Source organism: Rhea americana, unplaced genomic scaffold (assembly GCF_003343005.1).
Source record: "Rhea americana isolate MKP2758 unplaced genomic scaffold, rheAme1 scaffold_110, whole genome shotgun sequence".
NCBI classification, from domain to species: Eukaryota; Metazoa; Chordata; class Aves; order Rheiformes; family Rheidae; genus Rhea; species Rhea americana.
In genome coordinates, this window is record NW_028185151.1 from 471,277 (window position 1) to 490,140 (window position 18,864).

Here is an 18,864-nt window from a genome sequence, read left to right on the forward strand (position 1 = left end):
AAGTTATTTCAAATATAGTAAGCTTCTTTGACCCAGGTTCTATTTGCAGGAGCGTAGAGAATATAAAAAGGCAGAAGAAATTCTACCTCTCTTATTAAGAAGAGGTAGAATTCCTAAAATGAGAAGTTTTATTTATATAAAACTGAAATACATTTTACTATCAGGTAGTCCTACAATTCTAAAGAATTAATTCATAAACTGATTAATTTGCTTGTTATTCTGATTATTATTTAACTCAACCAGCCAGATTGATAGTCTTTGTGTCTCTGTTATTTATTACACCAGCCACCCATGGAGGACAGGAGTCCTAGTTCATTAAGGAAAGACAGAATGTCTGAACATATTTAAAAATACAATTAAAGTGCCTTGTGGGAGAGAGGAAAGGCATCAGCCCTCAAAATTGAAAATGCCAAAAAGTTTACTTAAATATCAGATTATTCAGTGGCCTGAGTGGGCACCAACATTTGCAAGTCAGAATACTTACTGGTGCTATAAGTGCTGTTATTAGTGGCATTATCTTTATACTGAAGAGAGTAACAAAGAAAACACCCACACTTTACATGTTGTCAATTCTCACAGCTCTGATCATCTTTACAAACCTTGGCTTTCAATGAGTCCTAGCAAAAACCACCTGCAAATCAAACTCAGAGCGCCTCCGCGATTGTGACAGAAGCTGTCTAATTGGAAATTTTGAGGTAAGTCTCTTCAGGTGAAATTGATATAAAGATACGTCATGAGAAGGCGGGCTGGGAGATGAATTAACAATTAACTATAATTACCATTATGAAAGTTTAATCATAATTAATTTGAAAACACTGATTAATTGCTGGCATGTTTTTCCCTATTTAAAAAGGAAAAGAAAATAATATAACATTTGCAAGAAGAACTGGATTGCAAATGCAGTTCAAGGACCAGTCTCACTGATGGATGATAAGTGGGATAACTTATAGAGTGAGTCCATCAAATCGTACTCTTTAATTTGGGCTCACATGTGATTAACCAGGGAATTTGTGTTCATTTCCTACTACAGTAATTAAGGGGAGGAACAGCAGACTCACACATTCCAGGGGGATCATTTAAAGTCTGGTTACATTACATGTCTCTCTTATTAATGAGCCATCTCTGTTTAAATAAAGCACTTCCTTCTGCCAAATGAACATTTCAAAACCTTAAAATGAGATGTGGCTGGCAACGGAAGACCAGACTTTCTGAAGCCAGGCAGATTCAATTTTGCATGAGGGTAGGAGTTGGGGAAAACACAGATACAAAGTAGTCAGGTGTTTATACATACATACATATATATATACACACACACATACATGCATACATGCACACATATATACATACATACATATAAATGAGTCTATGCTATCTAGTGTCATAGGCAGGACACAGGGACAAAGCAATGCAGCTCTGTTTCAGATTTGCTTTGTGAATTAAATAAACTTGACAAAAAACCCTTAATGCACCTCTAAAAATCCATCTATGAAGAATGAATCTATTGCACACTGTTTCTGCCGGTCTAAATGTTTCCGAAAAGCCCTGAAAGCTTCTCCAAATGACAGCTACTATTATAATGTAATGTATCTTTGAATGCTTATATCGTTACAATAAAATCATATGACCTTTCCTCAGAAGGCAGTGGTTACTACAATTAAAGAAGATATCAAAATCTGGAAAACTGTCTTGGGAAAAAAACATGTTTCAGCTGAATTCAGACAAATGAAGTAGTCTATACTCAGGCAATTATAATGAGCTGTCCAAATTCAGGATGGGGAACAACTGGATAAGTAGCCATTTGGCATAAAAGCATCTGGGGATTATAATGGAGCACTGGCTAGACATCTCTAAACAGTGTCACATCATTAAGAAAGCGAAATAGCTAAGTAGAATGTATAAACAGGAATATAATCTCTCCATTCTGAAGCAAACCATCTCTATTCAGTGCTGTTAAGAGCTCAGGTGAACTTTAATAATGATTAAAACCTCTACAGAGAATTCATATAAATTCAATTTGCATAATTAAGAGTTCTAGAAAACACAACCTGTGAAAAGAATGAAAAAGCTGGGATAGCTTAGGGTAGAAACTAGGCAGAGCACTACTAACAGCTCTTAACTAAGTAAAAGATCTTTGTAAAGAGAATGGGAATAGTCTACTCCTTGTATTGACTGAAGTTAGGGCAAAAGATAACATACTTGAATTTCATCAAGGAAGACACAGAATAACTATTAGGAGGGGGAAAAAAAGCTTTGTAATGAGAAAAATAACTCTAGGATGGATGGCCTAGGAAGGAAGTTTCTAAGGCAAGGCTAAACAAAGTTCTGTCTTGGAGTCTAAGCTGCTTCCAACACTGCATATCTTCAATGAAAAGCTGTATCAAGTGTCTATCCACTGGTCTACTATTTGCAGTGCAAGTCTATACACACACACACAAAAAAAAACGGCACAGTTAATGCTATTTACATCTTTCACTGAAAGGTACTTGTACAATCTTTTCCTACTGCTAATCTTTCTTACCATTCTTAAGTGGTTAGAAATATACATTATGAACCAGCAGATAATACTCATATGTGAAAACGGATTTTGCTTGTCGCTAGTCTTTATAAAAGCACCGTTAGCAAAGATCAGTTTTAACATAAAAGAATAAGGAGCTAAATCATGCAGTGCTCCATTATCTATTTTTGCTGATTCAGTGAAACTGAATTAACATTAAACTAAGAAGAAAAATATCTCAGAATACAATAAAGTAAAACTGGAGTTAGCCATAAACTGAAATTTGAGATGTTAATTAGACTAGCCAAAATGTTCAAGATCCCCATGTAGGTATAAAGGTAAAAGTAATTGCTTTTCAATCAGGGGGATCATATACAAAGAGAATTCCACAACAGCTGTAGATACTTAACACTCCTAAATCTGAATTTAGTTGCTCCAGTTTAAGTTTCCAAACTAGAATCTTCAGTTTGAGGCATATAATCAACAGGTAACAGATTTTGGAAAAGTAGTGAAAGACACACATAACGTAATTTAAAAAGAACAAGACAGATTTTCATATGATCTGTGGTTTTGTTTTGTTTTTTAATCTCTCCTCCATGACCAGTCAGTTGATGTTAAAATCCCTGAATGTCTGTAACCTTAGGAAAAAAATCTAATAAAATTAAAATGGCACACGTACGATGTGGAACTCTACTCCTTTGATCACAAATACGGCACTGAGGGTTCCTCGCAGGCTGTCCAGGAACATGTTCAACAAGTTTGCAGTACATTTCCCGGCCTTTTTCTCCACAGGTAGCATTGGTTGTGATGAGAGCATTACTAGCCAAGTTCAGCACTGCAGGAAACAAGCCTGCAAACAAAATATATAAAAAAAAGATCATAAACAGAAACAACAGAAGGGACAGTAAGATGAATTCAGTAGCACAATCAGAAATTTTCAACATCCATATGGCATTAAAGCAAAAGGCTTAGTTTTCAACAATTATGGAAGTAATGAACAACAGAGAAGCATCAACAACTTTGTTTTTGAATCCAGAATTTAGACATCAGAATAAAACCATTCATACTTGTGGTTTTGTCCTCATTCTCCTCTAAAATTTAAATCAGTATGTACAGGTTGTATCTGAAACAACAGCAGAATGCCAGGGTAGAAAGTAAGGTACGGAAACATTCAAAACATGTATATATTTTTTCACAACCAAACCATTAGCTTGTGTGCCTGCCCAACTGGACATTGAATCACTGTATGCAAATTACCTATGACACCTCTTTGTTACTCTTCTGTTTACATCTTCATGGAAGAGCTTTTTCTTCAGAGGCTGCATCACTTGATTTCCCCTGTATTACTGTCCATTTAGGACTTCATAGTCACCCTTCTCAGCAGAGGAGCAGAGCAATTCATGCAGCAACATGAATAGCATCCGTGTGTCTGGTTTGCTCCCTACCACCCTTTCCTCAAGAACTGGATAATATAATACAGCATTGTATCTTTTATAGCGGTACTGTTATTATTTTTTTCAGGTGCATACACTGCTTGATGTATTATAATTCTCATTCAGCACAGCACTTAAGCATGTGTCTGAGTACTCTGCTGAACTGAGTTCTATGTAGCAGTAAGCTATAAAGATTATAAACTATATGAGGAACAGTCAATAAGTTGGGTCTACTCTCCCTCCGCACCGTGATAAAATTTATCCATGGAGACAGATTGATGTGATGGGCTGAATGTATACATTGACCTTTCACATTGGAAATCAATCAGTTTTGCATCCTCAAAAACATAATTTGTCATGGCTACAGGTTAAACCAAAGGAGAAAAAGAATTCCTAGGTATGGATTGGAATCACCTTTGCATTTATTTCATGACAATCTCCATTGGCCCCAAACCCACCTTTCTACAATTCAAACATCTTATAACCCTATTGCATTCTTCTAACCTTTTAAAAAAGGCTTTAACCAAAACTGATTTTGCAATTGTGCATTTATAAAGCTTCCTTTATAAAGACTTTCCTTTCCTCCTCCATAGATGGATTAATACAATGCTATTCAACTGATTCCTTTTGATCCTTTTAACTTCATCTCCTGATTGTCTCTGCAATTAACCTGTATGACATTTAATTACCAAGCTTGGTGGTCATGGCACAGCTGTCCTGTGACATTTTAAGTTAGTGACTCTCATGCTCACTTTAAAACCATGTTAAACATACTGCTTGAGCACGGCAACCAATTAGTTACTAACTTGTCCAATTTGTATAGTCAGTCAATAGCTGAGATTTTATTGATTTTGTAGCTTGTTTCTCCTTTATAGATTGCAGCTTATTTTCATTGCATTTTAAAAACTTTGATTATTCTTGTTGTATTTTTATTCAAAGCATCTAGTGATATTTATTGCTTTCTACAACAGGGGCACACAGTGAAACCTGTGTAAGCATTAGCAGCACAGATGAACTGTTAATAGCTGTGCAGCTTCTTTTGATGACTTACAGCCTCATTGTTCTCCTTTTAGGCTGTGTAAAGTTAATAGTGTAAAAGCCAGTAATCATTTAGTCCTAAGCAGAGTCTAGCATTTGGTTTAGAGTGGAACAGCTTACTTCTTCAAAGGGAACCTAGTGTAAAAAGGACAAAATGATCCTTCACGAAATGAATTGCAGTACACAGCAACAGGAAAATAAATCCTTCAAAAAATCGAGTGGAATGGGTGAAAAACAGCACAGGAAAACTCTGCAGACTCACAATTTATAAAAACAGTATACACATAACCCTTATGTGTCTATACACATACTGTATCAAGTTTTAAGTTTTAAATTTAAGACATTAACATAATTTAAGAGTACTTAAGTTTATCAGTTAGAGCATAATTTCATTCTCTGGTAACCTTTTAAATACAGTACAACTTTGGGCAAAAGTTGCCCGTTCAGCCTTGCACATTGTGACCAACCAGTAAACTCCTACAATGGAAGAAGGCCCAGCAGAGCTGGGCAAGGGCCGTGGGCCCGTGAAGCCCAGGGAAGAATATAGGCAGCAACTGACTACAGCTGTTGCAAGAAAAGTTGAATTTATACCCCCACACAGCGGTTTGGAGGTTGGCCGTTGTTCTAGATAAACAGCTGTGTCAGTTGATTGGTTCAACTGACTACATCACACTTGAGTGACCAACTGGTTGTGGAAATGTTTCTCTCCGAGTTCATCAAGAGTGTGAATGTCTCCCTGAATTAGCCAAACCAGCACAGGTGAAATATATATACGTAGGTCAGCCCAACACAGAGTATAAAAACTAACAAAAGCTAAAAAAAAGAATTTCAAAGAGAGCAATGGGCTTGAGCTGGTTTCAACCCATGTATTCCTGCCAGGATCCTCCTTGTGACTGGGGACGCCCAGTGCTGTGACAGTGAGTGAGTGTTATAGAGATTGGTAATGCAGATCACATTTGTATTGTGATTGAACTAAGTATTGCAACTGCTATACTTTGCTAAGTGTAACTTACACTCGTAATGCGATCTCAATACATTGCTGTATCACTCTGCTAAATCAAAAATCCTGTGTAATGTCAAATATCTTCAAGTAAATCTGATATTAAATCTTACCGCTTCCATGCATGGAATATCTAAAAGAACCTGGTCAGAGAATGTTTGACAGATGTTTCACTGGAAAGACTGTATCTAGACTGAAGGAGGTGGTCCTTCATCTCTACTCAGCACTGGTGAGGCTACACATGCAGTGCTGGGTCCAATTCTGGGCTCCCCAGAACAAGGGAGCCAAGTACCTACTGCAGTTAAGTACAGCAACCAGCCACAAAGATGATTAAGGGACTGGAGCATCTCTCATATGAGGAAAGGCTGAGAGAGCTGAGACTGTCCAGCCTCCAGAACAAAAGGCTTTGAGGGGATCTTGTCAATGTGTACAAATATCCAAAGACAGGGTATAAAGGAGGTGTTACCAGACTCTTCAGCAATGCCAAGTGATCAGACAAGAATCAACAGGCACAAACTCAAAACACAGGACGTCCCATCTGAGTATTTTTTCTGAAGAAAAGACTTTTTTATTTTGAGGGTGACTGAGCACTGGAACAGGTTGCCCAGAGAGGTTGTGGAGTCTTTATGCTTCGAGATAGTCAAAAGCCTGGGCACAGTGCCAGGCAGCCTGCTCTAGGTGACCCTGATTGCGAGTTGGACTAGATGATCTCCAGAGATGCTTTCCAACCTCAATCTTTCTGTGATTCCAGTGTCCCACAGAAAAGAAGTGTGTCATGTTCCACTCCTTGCAGGGTCACAGGAGTGGATCTGACAGGCAAAGAGCAAGAGATGCCCAAAGTGCTCTTACACTGAGCCCAGCACCTAGGGTTTGGTATTGAGGAATTTGCCAGCAGTGGCATTTTAGCAAGTTTAATTTAAAGTTTTTAGAATACTCTATGCCTCAAAGAAGCACAAACAACATCTTTGTTTTGGCCTGGATTTTTCTTGGAGGAAGCAAAGGGAGCTTTTCTGCATTAGGTTGGTATTTAGAATGGGAGAGAACGTTTATTTTCAATTGGGAGAGGAAGTAGAATTCACATTTTCTTTCCTCTACCTTGAGTCTCCTACTATGAGAAGCCATTTTTGCCATCAAGTCTCAGAATACCTTGATGTAACTATTAACTGTTGTAAAACGACCACATTTCTTTAAAAGGAGCATTCCTCTGACATGCAGTTTGTTTTCTGAATTGTGATTGATTGGAATATGTTGATTTCCAAGAAACACCACCCAAAACCTATGCACAGTGATGTATTTATTGATTCCTAAGAGGAAATCTGAATCTGCTTAATGACTGATCTAGATGGAGTGCTGCTTATCTGGTGCAGTAGTAAAGGCGCTTTGAGACTGAGCCTGGAAACCTCTACAGCACAGCTCAGAACGAAGTCATGAATGTCAGTGATGTTAGTCTGCTCAAAAGAAGCAAAAAAGAGATACAACTGAAATCAGAACTGGAAACCTATAGAAATTCTTCTCTAGCACATTACAGAAGGGCCTTATGATGCATCAGCTGCTTTCTATATAATTTTTTTCTGTGCCAGTCTGCAGGTTTTCTTAGATGCTCAGAGGAATGAAGACAGGCTATAGCTGAAGCAAGTGCTTCGAAGAAGCCGTGGAGACACTGACTAAGCAATACGCTTTACTCTGGGACATACTCTGGCACAAAACAGGGCCTTGGCTTTTATTTGCATTTGATGTGCAAGACTGATGGAAGAGAGGAAGCAATGCTTTTCATAGTACTGTCTAGCAATTTATATATATATATAATACTTTCACAACATAGATTCATGAGATTCAGGCAAAACAAAAGATGAAAGCATTTGTTGTCTTGAATCATTTAATTAGGTCCTTTGAATTTGAAATGAAAATGTGAATGTTCACAATCTTAATAGACACTGTTTAGACTTTTTCAGACCTTGTTCTAAGTGTTTACATCTATTCAACCATACAGCAGCAGGAAATAGACAGGGGAGCTAGAGCCACCACAGTTCACTTTTTAGAGAATTTTGGACTTATTTTGCATGAGGATTATTATGTGGAAAAAACATTTAAAAAGCAGTGTACTAGTCCTGTGCATTTTAAAACTCAGTTTCTCGCCAAATTATAACGTTTATTTAGTTACCAATCTCACTTTGAATTCTACTGCCACCTTGCTATGAAATACTTCCAAAAACCATCATCTGCTCTAATAACATACAACTCTTCATTCTTTATTGCCAAATAACTTTGGTAGTCACTTGCTCCAGTGCAGACTGGGTAAAATACCTTCAAGTCAAAAAGCCATTATCTCCATTTTGTGAGCTGAAAGTGCAACCAGAGAAATTTGACTCCTTTCAAATTCCAGCTACTACTCCAGCCTTTTCCCTTCTTTTTGTCATTGGTAAAAAAGAGATTAGCATTCATTTCTACCTTTTAAAATGCCAAAATTCTAGCGATTACATGGAGGAAACTGATAGAAAAGATGACTTGTACTTAGAGAGTGGCTCTAGTGGTTCAATTTCTGTTTTTACAACAGACTTCTGTTACACTAAAAAAAAAAAAAAAAAAAAAGGCAAAGTAAAATAAAATCCAGAGGCTTTGTCTCAGATTTCAACCCCTGGGTTGGAACCATGAGTTCATACTTCCATTTTCCACTTGGTGTCTATAAGCACATAGCATATTCCAGGGAGCTTTTAGAGAGTGGAGGTCTGACAGAGAGTTTATTTAGTGTTAACAGATGATTAAACTATGGAAGGAAAATAAAACAAAAACTAATCAAATTCTTTACAATGGTATATCGTGCAAGGGAGATCAATAAAGTTTGCAAACAAAAAATGAAACCTACTCAGCTTGCTACAGATGATAGAATATGAAGTCAATAGAAACAGTTTTAGGAAAAAATTTATGAAGTTACATGGCAATAAATCAAGAGGAAAAGGTGATTTTTGTCTACAAACTCAAGTTTCCCCTTGCCACTGTACTACTTAAACAGGACTTGGTACCAAAGTGGTAAATATGGTATCAGTTTTTAGGCTGATAAGGTCAAAAGGCTTCTATGTCAAAGGAGATCTGAATGTTTTAAAGACAAAAGTAGTGGATTCTTAGACCAGTACAAAATACTGAGTCAAGCTGTTTCTTACAGAGGCCTCATAAGAGTCATACCTTATCAATACTGGAGATCTTTGTAGGAGCTGTCAAGCACACAGATGTGGGCAATCCCCTCCATTCAACATATTTGGATTAACAAACAAATTTTGACAAGATTCCTCTATGGCCTTGAGAGGAGCTAAGCTATCAAGACATATGAGGGAAGGACTGCTCATGAGATAATTACAACAAAAAGAAAAAGGAAAATGGGAAAAAAAATTGGAATAACCCAGTGATCTTTGCTGAATCCTGTTCTGTTGAACAGTTACATGGGTAACTTAGAAGATAAAAAATAAGGTGACAGTTTATTGGTAATATAAATTATTCAGAATAATCAAAATTAAGACAAACTGTAAGGAGTTGTAGAAAAATTCAGTGTGGTGTGTTTGGGCAATAAAATGGCAAATGAAATGTGGTATTACGGAATGCAAATTAATACACATGGAGAAAACATGATAGGCTCTACACTAACTCTTACCATCCTTGAAAGACTTATAACAGATATTTCAATTAAAATACTAGGCTAGTAGAATATCATTACATTAGTGCATAAATATGCACAATTACAACCCAAATACTCTAAGAAATTCTCCATTTCTCATCTCCAAAAGAGATGGTAGAGCTAAAAGAGATATCAGCTTCTGAGGGTAGAGATTAATAGCAAGTCTTCACACTGTCACTGAGATTAATATGAGTTTTTCACAGGGAATAGAACTGGCTAGGAGGTGTATAGAATTATATAGATGTATATAAAATCATAAATGGGCTTAGCAAGTCAATGCTTGGAAGAAAACAAGCTAAATTTAGACACTCTTTTACCACATATTAGGGGTTCTAATTCAAATCATTATACAGAAGCTGTTTTCTTCATTGATTGGGGGGGGTTGCTTGTTTACAAATAGGAGTGTTTTTCAATATAATAGAAATTAAATTCTAGAATATATTGCTATAAAATGTTTCTATTCCAAGAAGGAAGAATGGGTTATAGAGCTATCAGACCAATGCACAGAACAAGAGTCCATCAGGGACTATTAAACATGAAAGGTCTTGTGTTCAATTTTCAGCTCCCTAAATCAGGAACAGCCTGTTGCAGGGTTTTATTCAGAGAGGTATCACTGTACTCATTCTCTTCTTCCTTCTTTCCTAAGGAACTGCTCCTAAACCTTTCCAGTATCTAAGACTCGATAGACTCAGTATCTGTTCCTATAGATACCTGTAGTATAGATACTTGTAGTTGATGCTACAAGCTATGGCTTGTAGCATCTCTAGCCCAACATCAAAGTTTACCTAAACTGGTGTACAAACTAGAACCTTAGTTTTGTGTGGAGTTGTTATTGTAACCATAATATTTTTGCCAGCATTCATTTTTTTCCACTGCCCATTATCCTCTGTACTACTTCAAAACACTACCTTACATGCACAGAGGTCTCATTAATGGTTACTGACCCTACAGAGCCTCAGAACAGTCTCCAAGATTTGTGATTTCCTTGCAATTTTCTGCAAAGTAGAATTACCTAATTCATTTTCTTTTTATGTTTTTCTGCATCTCACTGCATAAGGGAACATAACAACCTAGTTTCAAATGTTTTCTTTTATGTACTTTTCAGATTTCCTCACAAACCTCTAGCTCATAAAAGCTCAATGAGTATCAGTGGAATAAATACCACCAATGTGATACCTGGCATCCTGCCCTGCTTCATCACACCCTATTACCTACTTCTCTGCCAAATAGACAGATTTGCCACATGCTTTATTGTGATAGTTGAGGTCAGCAGAAGCACATGGGCTACCCAAATAGCTTGTACAAGACACTTTCATAAAGCCTGTCAGCTGTTGAATTCACTCTCACTCTCACTCTCTCTCCTCCCAAATAGCCCTATTTGATTGACCTGCAGAGCACACCACAAGATGTAGCTGATTTCCCTAGCTGAGAGAGGATAGAAAGATTCTAGTGGGAAATCAAAGATATTAACTATATCTCCAGCTGCTGAATGGTGATTATAGGTTCATTATGAAGTGGGGATAGTCGCTGGGGTAACCTACTTCCAAAATGTGTCAAGGAGCAGCTACAGAAAGGAGGGGTACTGAGGGTAGATATGAATCTAAACAAAATAAATACTTTCTACATGAGTCTTCTTACCATTTACCAGTGCTGACTCATATTTTTCTTTTCCTTCTTTTACATAAACTTTACATGGAGAATTGCAAACACTGTTTCAATCACCTCACCATCCTATATCTCCAGACCAATTGGTAGGATATATCATACTAGAAGGACACTCCAGAACTAGAATGGAAGCTAGCATCACAGGAGAAGAACCAAACCAAGATTACAACCTCTGGTAGACTATTGTTACTGGATGGAAGAAGTAGCAGCCACCTTGAGTGAGAAAGAAGAAAACATCGGTTAGAGATAGGAGATGGAAGACAGCAGTAGCAATTTCTGCATGGGGAGAAAGGAAGGTACTGTCTAACTGTGTGGGGCAGACTGGGAAGGAAAGAAGAACATGCAAAGAGAAAGACCACTGCAATTACATGCTAAAAGAATGTTCTATAACCTTTCCTCTTGACAGATAATGACTGGCAGACAAAATTTTGTATTCAGTATTATTTAACATCTAGATTGTGATTACAGCAAAACTGTGATAGGATCACAGTCCCATTTTAGTGAGGGCAAAATTAATATAAATGGAAGCAGTCCCTGCTGCACACATATACAAGATGTTAACTTTAAATTTTAATTATTGCTTTTTCAATAATATTTTTAAAATACTTCCAAGATAGAAGACAAGTTTTGTTTTACCAGCTTTAGGATTTCTTTTTGTCTTATTAAAACATTAGAATGGAGAAAATATTTTTCTCCTTCAAAGAAAGCTCTGCTAAGACCAGCATTCTCTTCTAAACAGACCAATACTTGGCATTGTATATTTTCTTCAATCTTCTTCTCAAAATATCCCTAGTCTCTTCAAAGAAGCAAATAAAACAGCCTGCCTAAATATGTCTAACTTTTCAAGCCAATCACCCTAGTCTACGGAGTACTTTGAAATGTTCATGCAGTCAAGCAGAGCTGTTTGCCACTGAATTTGTGTTAAAAAGACAAAAGGGAACATGTCAATTTCCGATGTTCTTAGAAGTGTCACCAGAAAAAGAGACACTCGCCTGCTGTAGTGCTAAGCTATGCTTAGTGTGTGGGAACACAGTGGGGAGAAAAAACTGGGACAAAACAAAACGTTGCAGTGAAGAATAGTTTCCAGCTGTGCACCATAGGGAGTAACTTAATGCACTCTAGCCACAATGTAGATGAAGAGTTTTATACAAGCAGAAAATAAGACCAATTTGAAGAAATAGCTATCCAGACACAACAGAGCTCACAGACTGGAAAAATTGACACTATGCCCATTTGTCCAAAGGAAAACAAAATTGAAAAGCAAATAATTCAGTCCCCATTTATGCCTGTTGCTCTAAGCTATTGTACAAATAGTAATATTACATAGCTCTCCTTTTTCCTTCGAAAGGAAGAGGGAATGTAGTGTTGGGTGGTTTGCTTTTATTTTTGAGTAAATTTCTTTCTTCATACTGAGGAATATTACACATGCCCTCCCAAATTTTTAACTTTGAGGTAAGAGACGTAGTATAAAATCCTACAAAGGAAGTTTGATAACAGAGCTTCCTATAATCCTTACAAAACAACAGAGGCATCTAAACAAGGCATCTATCTAGAAATATTACCTTGCATCTCCACAGCTTTCAGCATTCAAAGATCTCTAGGGATGTTGTTGGTCTTAATAGCAAAATACAGTCAGTTTTACCGATTGGAAACTGAGTGAAAACCTAATACTGGCTTACCCCAATATTATATTGTATAAAAGATATGTAGGCATCCTCCTAGCTTTGTAATGGATTCTCTTTTTCTTAGAGTTGCCACAGAAAGCTGCTTTGCAAAATAGAAGAGGAAAAACACAGCTAAAGATGAAATCCCATCTCTGGCAGCCAGGGCAGAATTCCCACTGAATCCAAAGCACAAAGATTTAAGAGAAATCCCATTTTCAAAAGTATTCATATGTCCAGTCTGAGTCAGGCACCCACTAAAAACTAAAGAACAAAAACATGTGGAAGTCAGACTTCTCTCATAACTTTTTGCCATCACAAGAGCTTAGCACAGTAGAATAGATTTACCAGTAGGATTTACAGTTCAACTAAAGCACCAGCTCAGTTTTCTTCTGAGATTTAGCAAAATGGACACACACCACGTATGTAAGTTTGGAAAGCTAAGTATTAATGGCACATTAATTAGTGTGAGCTTTGCATAAAAGGAACAGAATTCCACCGATTATCGAATATATGTTTGTACTGTGGCTGAAATTGAAAAATGCAAAATCCAGGTTGGATAAATACCTTAGAAGGAGTGTGTTAGCCACAGTTATTTACTTGTATTAATTAGCCACATGACCTTTATTAAAACCCGTGGGATGTAGTAATATAGTCCTAGTCAGCCAGCAGGCCTAACAAGAAAAAGGACCTCTGAGACACACCACTGATCTACAGTAAACAGCGCACCTCCAGAATTCTGCAAAATCATGTTCATTGAAGCCACACTGCAGAATCAGTATTGGAGTTACTGTGGCCTTAAGTCTCCAAAAACCATCAACTTAAACAGAAAGGCTGAAATGTATGCTGTATCCCTTCATGAGAGGCAACATGCTATGGAGGCTAACAACGCATCTGCTCATCATCTAAAAAAAAATCAAACTGAATTTTGCACCATAAAAACAAAGTGTAAATGGAAAATCTGATCTCACTATATGTAAGACATTCCTTGCACTTACTTTTATCCCTAAGGATTCAGAAGAAAAAAATTTAAATTAAGTTTCCCTCAACTAAGGAGTTTGAATAATATTGCATTTGCATTCCGTTCTCATTGCTTGAACTGATTTACTTCTGAAACCTCTTGCTGTTATGCTATAATGCCTTACATAAACATATTGATAAGGATTCTAAAAGTTTTAATTCATATACTGGTAAACCAATTAAAAAGAGTCTTTGGCAGTTCTTCTAGCTATTTTTATGCAAAGTTCTTAAACAGTTTTTAAAATCAGTAGCTTAGTTATATTTATCATTTACATTTACTATTTTACATTTAAGTGTTACTTAAAACTCAACTACATAACATCCATTTTAAACTCAGGAATGAAGAGATTGCTGTCATCAAGTAATACTGTAAGGTCTTAAATCTCTGATCTGTTCTACTACAATGCATGTACAGTACAGTTTGCAATATCAAGGCCTATATTAATTACAGTATTGAAGATAGAATATAAAAATTAAGTTCTTCCTTATAGATAGTCTCCTAACTTTCCTTAGAATAGGAAATTACAAATTAAACTGTATATTAAATAGCTGGTACAGTAAGAGATTACTGTTTACTATACTTTGATTCAACTATACTTCAGTATAACTGAAGTACTCTTCAGTTGCAGGTTAGACCCTGATATTTTAAATATTGTGTCAGTTTTACTATAGTTTTTTCTGTTCAATTGCTTGCTGTTAGATGCATTTGTTTGCCATATATTTTCTACAAACAGTTACATATATTACATGTAATCAAAAATGATGTTAGTATATTTATATGTTTATAATTTTTTCATATAGAGAGGGAGAGAGATAATATATACACCCTAATAACTAGCCAGTGCACCTACATTTGTAGTCACTGTAGTATATATCACAGAGGTCTAAAATTACACCTGAATATAGAATATCTACTTTATTTCAGTATTAAAATAATATTTTAATATATATTTTGTGAGAAAGTATATCTAAAAGCCATAATGATCCATGGAAAAAACAGCCTAATAATTTCTCTCTCTTCCACACATTTTGTCCCCTAACTTGAACTGCAGCTGAATGGGAAGATCAAACGAGGTCTGAGCAGATGGCTCTCAGCAAACCAGTGACTACGTAACTATGGTTTAGAATTAGTGACAAAATGTGCAACGTAGTATACCGTTTCTGCTTGTAACTGCCAAAGACATCTGGCTTAGAATATAAACCAGCTTGAATATCCCTAAATAATTACTTTATCACTACAGAAAATTAAATTATATCAGTATCTCTTAATACATCCCTGGTAAAGCTGTGCCTATCTGTATTAATGCAAACCCTCTTCTTCTTCTTTATAAAACCGGACTCAGAGCTGTCACAGATGTCACATATCTTTACATTCCATTAAATCAGTCAGAACTGCATACAGATGAATCTCTGCATGCTACTTTAAAAATGCATGGGATGACACATCAAGGAAATGAATCCTTCAGGTTTTCTAGGAGGATTTTAACTAGCTTCAGTGGTACTACTGTCACTAGTATGACATTTATTTGCATGATTAAAGCTTTTAGCAGTGGACTCTCAGCTGGAGAACAAATGTTTTGTTTTCCAGAAATTTGAAGCAAATTTACATCTCTCAGGTTTTCCTTTGGATGGCCTTACTGTTTAGAAAGATTGGAAAATGCCAAAAGAAAGTTTTAGGTCCCACATACTTTGTGCACGCAACAGCTTTTTAAGCAGCTTTTTCTGATTAACAGAAGTTGCTCTCAGTCGTTTTAGCTGACAGACTGCTCAGCTCTTGGAAGCCTTAATTTCTACATTTTTTTTAATTCTACACAAACTGTCCACTGAAGCACACAGTTCCACATTACACAATGAGACTCTTAGCAGTATTATTGACAAGACATGGCTGGTTGGAAGCCACACAAAAATATTTGGAGTATAAGTTCTTTGTACACTTATCTAGTTGATACCATTCATGGGCATATCTTACAATTATCACATAATGTGATAATTGGCTGTAACGTTCAAAGCTAATTATGAAACTTAAGTGTTCTCTGACTCACTTACTGGCCTGAGAAAGACAAAAGGAAACAAGGACACAAAAATCAGAGCCAAGTGCATTAGAAGAGTGACAGGTTTAACTGCCTGTAACTGTCTATATAACCACAGTGAACAGAGCTGGCTGATAAATGCAGCTATTAATGCTTTCCAGGTAACAGTAATACCCTTGATTATCCATTCATTGGAACTGAGTTGTAAGACATAATATAGAGCTGAAGATAAAGATTTCTTGATCAGTGAAATATGTAAAGGAGAAAGGAATACGAACAGATACTGAGACCTAATACAGACAGGAAACAGTATCTGCAAAATAATTTTGCAGATATGCAGAAATGAAATGCAACACTCCTTTTATGGAGGATTTTGAGGATTTTGATATATGAGAATGGAAACGGAGGAATTCCTATAGAAGATGAAGAAGAGAACATGGGAATAGACACAGCCTTTGTCAAGAGAGAAAGGGTAAAAACAGAAAGTCCTTGTCGGGAAGATCAGAAGAGAGACAGATCCTTAAATAAGGGAAAGGGATAACAGAATATGCAGCAAACATATCTCATGCAATCTGGTGGACCTCTGAATGCAGGTAAAGGGGCTATGAAGAGAACCCAAGGATCTGTGTGGTCCTTTTGTACTTTTGAGACCAACAATCCCTGATGTAGGGCACCAGTATAGCAAGGGGAACACAAAGTGATCCAAGTATAGCAAGTGGGAGAGTCATATCCCTAACCTGAGAGCGCAGGCAAAGAAATACCATGGATGAAGTCGTGGTAATAGTACACAGAGGGATCTCAGGGGCTGAAAACAGAATGAAAAGCAATTAATTGCATTTGGTGGTAAGATACAAAAAGTTGGGAGACAGAGAACCCATAAGAAAGGAGACAAAGGATGTTCCCAAAGCAAGGAAAGAGGAGAGGAGAGTCGTACACAATAAACTGGGGTGGCAGCACCTAATTCGCTTGGGTAACTAAGACTACAATTTTGTAATCTTCTGTGTATACACAGAATAAAAGTATGTCTCCACTTATAAAGGATGACAGAAGCCATCACCCTGAAGACAAAAACAAAATTGCAAGGTAGAACTGCCGTAATTTCTACAGTGACAGAGGAACAGACTGAGAATTTTCATCCAAACAATTTTCTGTGGAAAATGCTTCCAGCTGTGCAATGGCCACCGTAGAATCAACAATGAACAAAGCTTGAAGACACATCTCTCCACTTCCGAGTTTTCATTTAAAAATCTTTTTTAAGAAGAAGCATCCACCTTATTCTAGTTATTTCCCTAACTAGTTTTCTCAAAGCTATCATTTTGATGGTAAGGTGACGAGTTCTGTCTACAAACACACTTCAGCTTTTGTTATACAAGAGTACAGTGTATCCTCTCCTTAAAGTACAGTGCCTAGCTCTGAGTATGAGCACTTTTCTGACATTGTTATTATAAACCCCCAAACAGAAAGTAATTTCTAAAAAAGTCATCAGGTAGTGTCAAGCTTCTTCTTTCTTGTAGGTTATTCTAATAATAAAGAATCTTTTTATGTTTCAAATATTTAAGAAAACTGTACTTGAAGTTTCATGCAATACAACACTAAATGTAATTATTAATTATAATTTGCTTCTTTGAGGCATTACACAAAGGAATAGAAGGAGGATTCCATACAGAATATACAAATTAATTCCCTCTGAAAGACTCATGTTTGAAAATCTTTTCAGTATAGGACCTTTCTCACTATTATACAGTATTGTTACTCAGGAGAATTAATATGACAAAAATACACTTATTTTAATCTGCATTAAATATGAGTTTCCCATGTTATGTTATACATCAGTAATATATTAAAAGTTGGATATGAAGTAACTACTTTAATGTCATTTTTGTCTGAACTTTTTTGTTAACTTGAAACACAGACCTTTAAACCTGCCAGGCATCGTTTTCATATCACCAAAATTTGATTCCTTTGGGGCTATAGACAATTACACCTCATAGTGTAACTAAGATGGAATACTACTCTTTTTCCACCCCATCAATATGAAAAGTTATTTTGGCATCCTTGGAATGTATCCAGCTGTTCCTAGACCAGGACCTAAAGCCACCTAAAATTTACTCCACTTCTTACGTGGCTATCAGCATACCAGAAGGAACTATGGGGAGTCTGTGTCACAGCACGGAGCAGGACCTTGTTTTCTACCCTATATCTTTCTACATCTTATTGTCCTACCTAAAAGTGTCATTATTTTTGCACTTTTTATCCATTTGTTGAGAAAAAAAAACAAAAAAACAAAAAAAACTAATATACCAAGCAATGAGCAAATTTGTAAGACAGAAGAGATCAGTTTAATATCCTGTAACAGAGGAAATTTTCTTTTATTAGAGACAGAGAAGTTATCCAGTTATTGGAAAGATAACAGAAATACACATTTCAATTAATTCTTCATATTATAAAAGAATCCCTTGGGTCATCTTCAGCCAACTGCTCAATTCAAATTAGAACTACTCACAAATATTCCTCACAGATTTCTGCTCACCGCCCTGCCTACCTGTCATATATTCAATATTTCAGTGACACAGTGTACATGGGTTGGTATATGACTTTTCCCTAGTAGTATTTTCTCTCTGTAAAATGATATTGCCAGGCTTTATCCTTTCTTAAATAATGGTTCAATTGTACTGTCAGTACAGCTGAGATCAAAGAAAAATACCCCTGCTGTCACGTAGCAGTATTTCATTTTCTCTTGATTTTTGTGGGGTGCTCATACTTGATCCATCTTGCTCCCAGGCTTGATTAAAACATGAAATATATTAATATTGCATCATGTTAGAATTGCATACTCTCTCTCCTTTTAGTCTATCT

At 36.5% G+C, this 18,864-nt stretch overlaps 1 protein-coding gene across 6 annotated transcripts in view; it reads right to left on the reverse strand.

Annotated features, from left to right (window-relative positions):
• The window catches only part of LAMA2 (laminin subunit alpha 2), a 376,763-nt gene that overhangs the window by 280,311 nt on the left and 77,588 nt on the right, over positions 1 to 18,864 (reverse strand). For all 6 annotated transcript variants that reach the window (XM_085314063.1, XM_085314044.1, XM_085314054.1 and 3 more), the window contains exon 2: positions 3,174 to 3,344. In XM_085314063.1, the coding sequence (XP_085170189.1) occupies positions 3,174 to 3,344 (171 nt within the window). The remainder of the gene's footprint in view (positions 1 to 3,173; positions 3,345 to 18,864) is intronic.